Genomic DNA, 10,489 nt, shown 5'->3' with positions numbered 1-10,489 from the left:
CGCTTCGGGCATACCAGCCGAGACACGCCCCCCGCCCAAAATGGTTTCCCGGGGGGATCCGGGCCCCCTACCATACGTTCGGGGGGACCGAGTGGTCGCCCCTTTCCATTCACTCAAGATATGTTGACAATACTGATATTATTTGGCAAAAAAGAGAAATTAAATTAATTGTGAATCCATTTTTTGCACTCTCCGAAACAATCAATTACATTAAATTGCGATTCTTTGATTACTAAGGTCACAGATACAATTTCTCCTGGTGGGGTAATCTTGAAGGTATGATTTGTTTACACTATATCAATGCTCCTGAAACAATTATCTCTTAGATTACATAAAAAACGTAGCATTATTTACAAATGTCTTTGGCATCATAAACCACCACGGTGCTCTGATCTGCTAAAATTAAACTTTCAAAATGCAAGGAATATTTGGTTTACCAGATTGTTTTAATTACCACAAAGCATTTAATTTAGGACGAGGTTCTCATTGGTTTTCATTCATTAATGCTGTTCATTTACCTAAATGGCTTCAAGTGGAACAACAGCTGGTCTCACCATTCCCTTTACCAACTTTATTATCTATGACTAACTCTAATAAACTTCTTAAATCATCTGCCAATATTCCATCTACCAAACTAATTTTACAAGATTTAGATTCGGCATTTGCATCACATATTTCAGATTCTATCAAACTATCTCTATGGCACAATCCTAAGATAAAAAGTAATAATACCTTCAAATTTTGGAATTCATGGATACATGCTGGTATTTTCTACCTTGGAGATGTCTATGATAAGGGTGGTTTCTTGTAAATGTGTGAACTACAAGCTAAATGCTTGTTAACTGATACTGAAGCTCATAAGTACCATATTCTCTGCAATGCTATTCTTAATCATTTTCCCATTTCATTGCCTCAACATAGGGCCCTGATTCAGAGATTTGTATTAGGCCCTATTCTGTTTCTCCACATACAGTTTCTAAATTTTACAATCAATAAAACACTACCCGTGAAGCTAACTTGAATTTTCTAGTCGGCACCGGAAAGCATAACTGTCTATAGAATTGTACTTTGATAATTTGAAGCATATTTGGCTAGCAAAAATAAGAGGGTGGTTCCCTGTGTCTTTATCACAAACAAATGTGTTTACTCTGTTCATTTGTTTATGGACTCCATGTAAATTGCGCAAGGCCAAGCCTATTGATTCCACTCTTTGCTGGCATTGCAAACAACATGAAGGGTCTCTAAAAAGTTCTGTTTCTATGTACAATAATATCACAGTTTTGGAAAAATGTGGGGTTCTTATCCTCAAAATACTTTCCATCACTGATTAATAAAAATATAGCAGGGTTATATGTAAATCTAGTTTACTCTCCTCCAAATTAACGTAACCCCATAGTAAACGTCTTGATCTTAAGCTCTCTATAGCTATTAAATCCATTTCAACTCATTGGAAATCCACCTAAGCATTATCGGTTGATATTTGGTGGTCTTGGGTCACATTTACTAGACATGGAGCTCAATTATCTTTTAAGGGAACACGTAAAAATACTCCAGTGTTTCAAAGGCTTTGGAAACTGGTTGATAATTATATTGCTATAAACATATAATATATTTTTTAATGCAAATTCTCATTATTAATGTAATTTGTAATCTATGACATGGGGGAGATCTTGTTTGTTCCTTATTCAACATTTTTCTTCTAGCCACATATTTTTTAGTTATTGTAGGTACATTTATAACTTAAATATGGTATTTTAAAGTTGTAACATAATTATATTATATACAACAATATATTATACTTTGTGTGTCTTTGACCTTTGAAAAAGCAAAACACTATTTTTAACTAAAAAAACACATCTTGTAACGTATATCATGTGTATAACCTAGAATATATGTATATTCTGCGATTCCATTGTGTGTCACCTTACTCATCTCCCATCAGCGTTTATTACCACCTTACATACTCATCCCAACTGTTGATATTTTTATTGGCATATTGTATTACCTCCTCCTCCGGCTTCATCTCTCCAGTCCTCACTCATTGAGTTATAGGGGGAGAGTAGCATAAACTCAGTAATCAGACTGGTCCGCTATCGCAAGACCATTAACATCACATGAATCACGCATAATTAAATTTACTGGTATGTAGCTGGGTCATTTTCAAGCATATGCAGCTGTGAGGTCCACAATCACACTAAGACATGAGGATGAATTGTGTTACTGGTGCAAAGGAAGAATGCAAATGTACACTTACAGTTTTGTGAATTTTAGTGAGGAATATTTCTGGAAATATTGATTGCTTTTTAATACAAAAAACGCCATATCAGAATGAGATGCTCTGAAATCATATAACCTTTATTGCCTGATAAAACTTAAAACTGTCTAGGGAAATACTATTATTCTTGTTACCCGTTTTACTAATGATAACGAGTTTCTTAGGTCAGGATGAAAATAGCCTCTGATTTTGGTTTTACTGTTGGTCAAATCAAATGCTTTCCTATTTTCCAAACTGTTTTCCCTTCCCAAATTCCTCCAGGTAACCGATGATAGGATTTTAGTACAAAACACTCTGGGGGATATGTACAATGTAGTGGCGGAACATGTCGTTAGCCCCCTGGGCATATCGACACGCTCTGCCACTTCGGAAACGCAAGGCTGCACCATATTTACAAGAATGTGGTGCAGCCTTGCGTTTCCCCCTGCGATGGCGCCAAGTTTAACAACTTAGTGCCAACACAGTCACCCTTTCACCAGAGTGCAAGGATGTCTGCGTGCAGGGGAGGATTGGTTATGTGTAGGATGGTGTCCCTTCCTGCAAAGAAACAATCCTAAAATGCAATTTTGTAACTTTCATATATGCTGCTTCATGCAGCACACATGAAAGTTACAAAATTGCATTTTTTAAAAAGGTTTGTTTATGTGCAGGCCCCTTCCTGTACATAAACAAACCACCATGGCATATTGTTTTTTCCATGTGTGCTGCACAAGGCAGCACACATGGAAAAAGAAAAAGCGAGAGTTGAAATAACGCATTTCTCCTCGTTTTGCCAACTTAAGACCAGGGTTTTCCTGGTCTTAATTTTGGCACTGCCTCCTATGCACGCCACCTTTGTACATATGGGCATCGTCAAATACAATGGGTGTTGCAGTGAAACACCCACCACAACACCCACTGCATGTCTCGTTTGCACTAAACATAGCGTGAAAGTGTGTCTTATGTACAAGGCAGCGTTAAGCCACGTTAAGTGGCTTAACGCTGCCTCGTACATAAAGCAAGGTCCCTATCGCCAAGGGAATGTCACAAAAAGTGATGTTCCCGTGGCGATAGAGGCTTGTACATATGCCCCTCTATGTCCTAGCTCCAAATCCTACGTCTGGTTACAAATATTCCCAGAATGAGCTTGTTTATGATTGTTTTTTTATGTTTATCTTCTGAAACAACACTTTTGGCCAAAAACAGGCCACAGATACAAAGCATAGGGGAAGAGGAAACATTTTCTATATTTTCATAAGCAGAATGAAACAGTCATGTGTTACATTTAAAATGAAGTAGGTTGGCATATCATATGAAATAGATAAACAGTGCTGCACAACGAATTGAACAAATGATTTTCCCCACTTTGCAACAAATTGCTTTTCTTTGGACATCATATTACGCGTGGATATGCAGACATTCATATGCCCTACTTCTTTTACCGATCCCATCAAAAATTATAAGAACTTTGATCGCTAGGGATGATAATGCAGGCCTCAAATTACTCTACAAAGCTTCACCATTGCTCATAGTTTAATTAGCTACATCTGCATGAATGCTAAGCAAAGCCTCAATGTTTAAATTGCAATAAATGGTCATTGTTAGCCCATAATGCCAGAAGCAGCTACAATAATCTCTGATCTTAACCATTACCCACTCTGTTCAATCAGAATTCTTATTCATGAAAATTCAATTTGCAAATCAGGGACCAATGTTAGCCATATACTGGTGCAAGGTTAAGAATTGTCGAACTTCTGCAGCGATAATAATTTTTCAACAAAGCAAAACCTCCATTCCTTAAATCCCTGTATTCTTTACTTCATAGATGTATCCTTTTCACTTCTTTCTACTAATAAAACTTAAACAGTCTAGCACAGTAATTTGCTGACTATTTTCAGTCAAAATGTCACTGTTTCATAATAACTGCACTAAAATGAGCACATAAGATGTAATACACAATGGGTAACATTCAATAGGTTCCTTTGTTGTTACTGAGACATTAGAGATCATAATACTTACATGTAGCAGAAAGAAGTTATTTTGATCATGTTCTAGACAAACAGTTAGCAGTTAGTTGAAGCAATAGATGAAATGGTGATTAAATATGCGATAGATCACTTCTCTCGTTGTCCATGTAATGCAGGGTGACAAGCCTGGTAAAGAAATTCATATTTCCAAAAGTCATGAGTGAACTCTTCAAAAATAGGAGTATGTCTTTGTCCTGGCCTTAAATCATGGTTTGTAGTTTTTAGTCACTGCAAAACGTGCCCTAAATCATAATTTGCTGCATAAGAACTTCAGGTTACATCAAGATGATGTGGGCTTTGTTCAGATATTAAACTTTCTGAAAACCAGCAAGGCTGTTATTTTCCAGGAGCCAGACTAAGTTTTGTATGTGGCACTATTTCTCTTCATATTTCTGGTCTGAATGTAGTAAGCTATTCTTTTAAGGAGGAAGGTGGACACCAAAATATCAGGGAATGGGCTTGGTTTCAATACTATACAAAATCTGCTATTACCTTCATGCACCCTGACATGGTCAAGATAAACAGTAGTTTCTTGCCACAATGATTAGATTATTTGGATGGGTCCTTGTTGTTTCTGATCTCCCAGCTAAGCACAAATGTAATACATTTAATTTCACTATAATACAACCTGCAAAGCAGAACGTGTGATTGGTATAACAACATGGCATCCTCTTTTGGCATCCTTTTTCATGAAACGAGAGGTATGTTTGAGTGAAATGGCAGTGTGGGAAGCAAAACGCTGGAGCTTCGACCATTTTTCCACCCATGGATGGAGCAGAATTGGACCTAATTCGCTGGTTTGTGGGAAAAAAAATATTAAATGATGAAAAAAGCACATTTGCTTTTTGAAGCATGGGGAATGGCTGGGCAATAGATTAACTTTAATGCTAACTACATTAAGGCAAATATAATCCAAGAACCGCTCCAAGTACAGTTCAAAGAAACTTCCCCAGCTGCGAAGTCGGTTTTCAGGACCTGATGCGTAACTGTCAAAATTGTCCAAGTAGCACATCCGTTTACTGAGGATGAGAAGAAGGGTATTCCACCAAAAGGTAATGAACAATGCGTTTTGGTCAAGGGGGCCATAACTGGGTAGTGACACTTGTTCTAATAATGTTCAAGATTAAAACATTGTATTGTAACCCTGAGAAGGTGGGGGGGGGGAATAAAATGCTGTTAATGGACTGACCTTCCCTTCACCTCCAAACAGAATTCTCTCTTCCTCAATTCATAAAGGGAGTCAAGACCTGGCTCTTCCACTGATCCCAGCAAGTACCTAGCACATGGATACCCTTTTGGGTGATTGGACGTGCTCTATAAATCCGAGTTGATTGATTGGTTGACTGCCTGATACCAGGAAACCCAAGTACTCAGGAACACACATTCTGCAACACACATAGAAAGAGCAAAAAGCCATTAATGATTGTTTATGTGCAAGAAGGTTTCCTGTCCTGCACATAAACGATCATCAAATAATGAGAATTGCTACAGCACACATTGAAGTATCAAATAGCCATTAGGGACTGTTTAAGTGCAGGAAGGGACACCTTCCTGGAAATAAACAATCATTCCTTGCAATGCGCGTACCCTTGCACTACGGAGGAAGGGTGCCAGCATTGGCGCTAGCCAGCTTAATTTAGCATCAGAGCTAGGGAAAACATGGGGTGCGCCGTATTGTACTAAATACGGTGCATCCCAGGGTGTTTAGAAATTGTCAGAGTGCGGCACTGCCAAATTTGGTGCAGCTCCGCGCTCCAACAGTTTCTAGTAAACATGCCCCCTAATTCTTCTCCTTGGAGAATAGCTTTATAATGGCTGAAGTTCAAAATAGCACTGCCTTTAAGGTTTGTAACAAACAGTTAGCTGCCAGTGGCTCACCACAATGGTTACCTCAACAATTGTTAAACAAGAAATCATGGTGGTGTATTTGGCTCTTAGATGCTGCCAACCGTAAAGCAAACATTGTTTAATAAACTGCGACTCTTATATAATTCCTTCCAGGCCATGAAAAAAGAAAGAGGTAAATAAAATAAATATCATGTCTGAAAAGCTCAGTTATGCCTATTCATCTGTGAAGATCCATTGAAAACACTGAAAAAAAACAAATGTTCCATGATTCATTTAATGAGGAATTTAAATCATACACAAACCTACAAATGTTTATGATGGTATATTCACAGATAGGAAATATACATTTTAGTACGGATTTCAAAAACAATGTGCTCAAAAATGTATTGTTTGAATGTAATTTAAATTGGTATATCCCCAAACATAATTTATTTAATTTTTCTCAAGTGTGTTAAATACTCTCCTATTGTATCGTCATTGCACATTACCATGCTCTTTTTACATGAACATAAAGGGGGTGGGGGGGTTCAAAGGGTGCATCTTTTAAATTCCATCTATCATTTCGGAAAGAACCACCAATGACTTCACTGTTTCAGATGTCATCGTGGTGAGATGCATGCCAAGCAGGGTGATGTTCCTTCATCTTACTTCGGCGCATAACTGGTAAGGCGTGGGAGCTCTTAAGAAACGATCAATGGTCTCCTCACTTGGCCTTGGCTGCTTCTTTGGAACAGAGAATGTGAATTGCTGAAGAAAAATGGTGAAGAAGAGGAAGAGCTCCATCCTGGCCAGCTGCTCCCCCAAACAGACGCGGCGTCCTGTGAGACCAGGGCAAAAGTGAAAAGAAATGTTTCAAAAAGTGAAAAAACCCTTATGCTTTTTAATATTTTTTGGGATGATCTCTTTCCACCATCCAAAAAAACATCAGAACTGTGTATAAAATGGTGATAATGTGTCCTAAAACTATTACTATTAATTTTTCAGAAAATTGGGCTTAATGTTCAAATTCTTCTAATTTTTAATCATCATTTAACATATGCTATTGCCCCTGAATACCAATAATAAAAATAAGATGTTAAAGAAAAAAAGACGATGGAAATAAAGAGATTAATTGCAAAACATAGGGCTTAATTTAAACTTTGGCCAAGCTGGTGATTATTTCTAATGCATTCGCATGAACAGCTGTCACAGGGGTTCCTTTAAATACTGTTTATAGTTTAGTGCAGGTGTCCCATGGTGATGGGAGGATTTAGCAGTTTTCACTGCCCCTTACCCCATGTACCAGAGTAGCCCAGGTCACAATAGGTACAGCTACACTGATTCTAGGCTTAAATCCCATCTGCAATGGGTGTGATCATCATTCCTGCACTGCTAGGAGAAACGAAAGTAGGAGAAAGGTATTGTGATCTTCAGTGTCTGAGCCAGTGGGCAATCAAAAGACGCTACTCTCACACTCTTGACTGTGGGTGCTCTAACCAACCAGATTGCTATAAGCCTTGGCATGGATTTCCAGTTACAAAGTTCACCGTGTGTCCATTCTCCTGGGTCATTACTTATGTGTGGCTAAGCTACTCATACTGTCCTGTTTGGTGGCTGAAGCATGTACTGTGTCCTAAAACTATTACTATTAATTTTTCAGAAAATGTGGTTAATGTTCAAATTCTTTTAATTTTTATCATCATTTAACGTATACCATTGCCCCTGAATACCAATAATGAAAATAAGATGTTAAAGAAAAAAAGACTTGATGAAAATAAAGAGATTAATTACAAAACATAGGTCTTAAATTAAACTTTGGTGAAGCTGGCGATTATTTCTAATGCATTGGCAGGAACAGCTGTTACAGAGGTTCCTTTTAATACTGTTTACAGTTTGGTGCAGGTCTCCCATGACAATGGGAGCATTTAGCAGTTTTCACTGCCCCTTACCCCATGTTCCTGCATCCCAAACAAATCTGACCTTGTGCAGTGCAATCTGGTACTCATTTAATGCGCCCTGAGGTATAGTTTGTGCAGCAAAGAAATGCTTTGGGGGGATATACTGTCACGATTCCCGCAACGCATGAATCGTCACTTCAAACCCAAGCTATGAGGAAAGAGGTTGCGAGGAGTTCTCGTCTAACTGATTGCACTGTCTGCTCTAAGCAGACAATTGATATAATTTTTTGCCCACTTCTCCTCTCCTACATTCATTTTGATGCATAAGCATGGCTACCCTCTGCCTTTAACAGCTACTTTCTCATCTGAATCTAAATCCATCATGTCTTACTAAAGAAAAAAGGCTGCAAAATTACCACAAATTAATCCAAACATTTCTGAACCTCAGCAACATTCTTTAGGGGAACATTTGGAGGAAATACCTGCAATTGATGTCAATATAGATGGAATTAACTCCGACTTCTAAACCATTCAACATGATATAGCTGTGAGAATATTTGGCGATGAAATTAAAATTAAGGATAATATAATCTTGATAAATCAACTTTGTCATGCAACTGCTCAACTTACTCAAATGACAAATGTATTTTAGAACTTGAGAATAGAAATAGGCTTGATCTGCCAGACAATGTTGAAGGATAAAGTTGCAGAGTTTATTTGGAAACCTTCTTTCTAAAATATTAATTAGGCAAAAAGGACTTAAAAAGTATGGTTGGTTTGAGGTAATATGAATTTTGATGATCAATTGTGTCCCCTAACGTGAACCCCACCGTCTCCATGTACGAGCTTAAAGTGCATGTAACTTCCCTCCTCGACCTGCTATGAAAACGCAAACACATTTGCGTCAAACGTTAACATGTCCTCTTCCAGATCCACTATGAATGGATCGATAATTCCGTTCCTAAGTATGCCTTGCCAACGTCTTTTCATGGTGCACTTCCACGTTTTCCTAGCCCTGCAGAGCTAGGCCCTGATTTCTACCATCGAGCCCTTTCTGTTCTCCACCTGAAAAGCTGCAACGTGGGATACATCTCTGACCTCTGTTCTACTCCCTGCGTGGCGAGCGGTGCCCGGCTCGGCCTGCTTGCCTGCCAAAGACAGTGTTTTGCCTTCAAGTTATCAACATAGTCGAGCTCAGCTCCTCGAAAACACATTCCAGTCTAGCAGAATAGATAAACACTCCCCGGCTGCAGAGCAAAGGGCCCGGCCTCTCTGTCTCCATGCAAGTAATTCATTGCTCTTGTTACCATGGTAGGCTCATGGCCCCTCGCATTACACGTAGACACGTAGTCACATATGCACGCATTAATAGTCAGTATAGAGTAGCCTCTGCCCAAGAGACCTTTCCTTCTAGATAGTATAGTTCCCCAAACACGAGATATCAGATATGATTTAGGAACGAGTCGCTCTGACATGCCAGACTTCTGTCTCTTGCCTCCAGTTTAAATGTCAAGACCCCTGCACCCTCCAGCCTCACGTCAGTCACACGTCATGCTGCTGCGCGCGCATCCTTGCTATAGATTTCAGCTGACATTGCAAGATTCCGCTATGTTTCCACCCACTTGTGACACTTTCATATGACGTTTCCAGCGCACACCTCCGTGTACGCCCTCGTGCACGCCTTTCTGTTACGCACATGTGTTCTTATCTCGTTTCTCTCAGCTGTTACGCCTTCTGCATTCATCACCATCATCTACATTTACTATAAATGATGTACTTTGTCAATAAAATGTGTGCTATCCCTTCCCGATCCTTGATGGTGACAGGAATATGTAGACCTGGTTCGAACCATTCCATATTATGGAATAAAACCCCTTTTAAAACTCAGATACCACAGATTTTGCCTCTTATTTCTGACTGAGTTATTTTATTGTACTTACTGCATAGAAATTCCGACGGTAAATACTTATTTACCACAGGTTTTACATATATAGGTAGTTCTCTTTAATTATCTCTAGATTTCACCATCTTAACATTACTTCTCTTAATGTAAATCTTTTTCGACATCCAGTGAAAAAAAGAACGTATGCTAAGTATTTGACAAGAGATACATATGATATAGGCTTTTGGTAGAAAATGCAAATGAATGACAATATTCTATCAATAATCTCTAATGGTTAGGTTGGTGACATGCCAACTACAGGGCTGAAAATGATATTACAGTAATTATAATTATTTCTAAAAGTTAAATGTTCAAATTTTACATCAATGAAGTGGTTCTGATGGGAGATGTGTTCATGCTAAAGATAAAACTGTTCTTCATTTAACTATTGTACATGGTACAACTGTTGATAGTGCTATTTTCTTGGTAAACCGAACCTGGGAAAGGATACGTTTTGTAAATGTAACACTTACAATCCGGTTAGATTCTAAGCTAATATATAAACCACTACTAGAAAGAAATCCTTGTATTGAATTTAGAA

The 10,489-nt window shown here is 38.4% G+C and overlaps 1 protein-coding gene across 1 annotated transcript in view; it reads right to left on the bottom strand.

Moving 5' to 3' along the window:
- Nucleotides 1-6,385: 6,385 nt before the first annotated feature.
- LOC147748024 (cytochrome P450 2D15-like) overlaps nucleotides 6,386-10,489 on the bottom strand; it is a 404,801-nt gene continuing 400,697 nt past the window's right edge. The window contains exon 9 of the mRNA XM_086957957.1: nucleotides 6,386-6,947. Coding sequence (XP_086814083.1) covers nucleotides 6,769-6,947 — 179 coding nt within the window. The 3' untranslated portion in view covers nucleotides 6,386-6,768. The remainder of the gene's footprint in view (nucleotides 6,948-10,489) is intronic.

The sequence above is a fragment of the Lissotriton vulgaris genome, chromosome 1_1 (genome assembly GCF_964263255.1).
Source record: "Lissotriton vulgaris chromosome 1_1, aLisVul1.2, whole genome shotgun sequence".
NCBI lineage: Eukaryota > Metazoa > Chordata > Amphibia > Caudata > Salamandridae > Lissotriton > Lissotriton vulgaris.
Note: the sequence above shows the minus strand (reverse complement) of the source record. Positions and strands in the feature narration are given on the sequence as shown.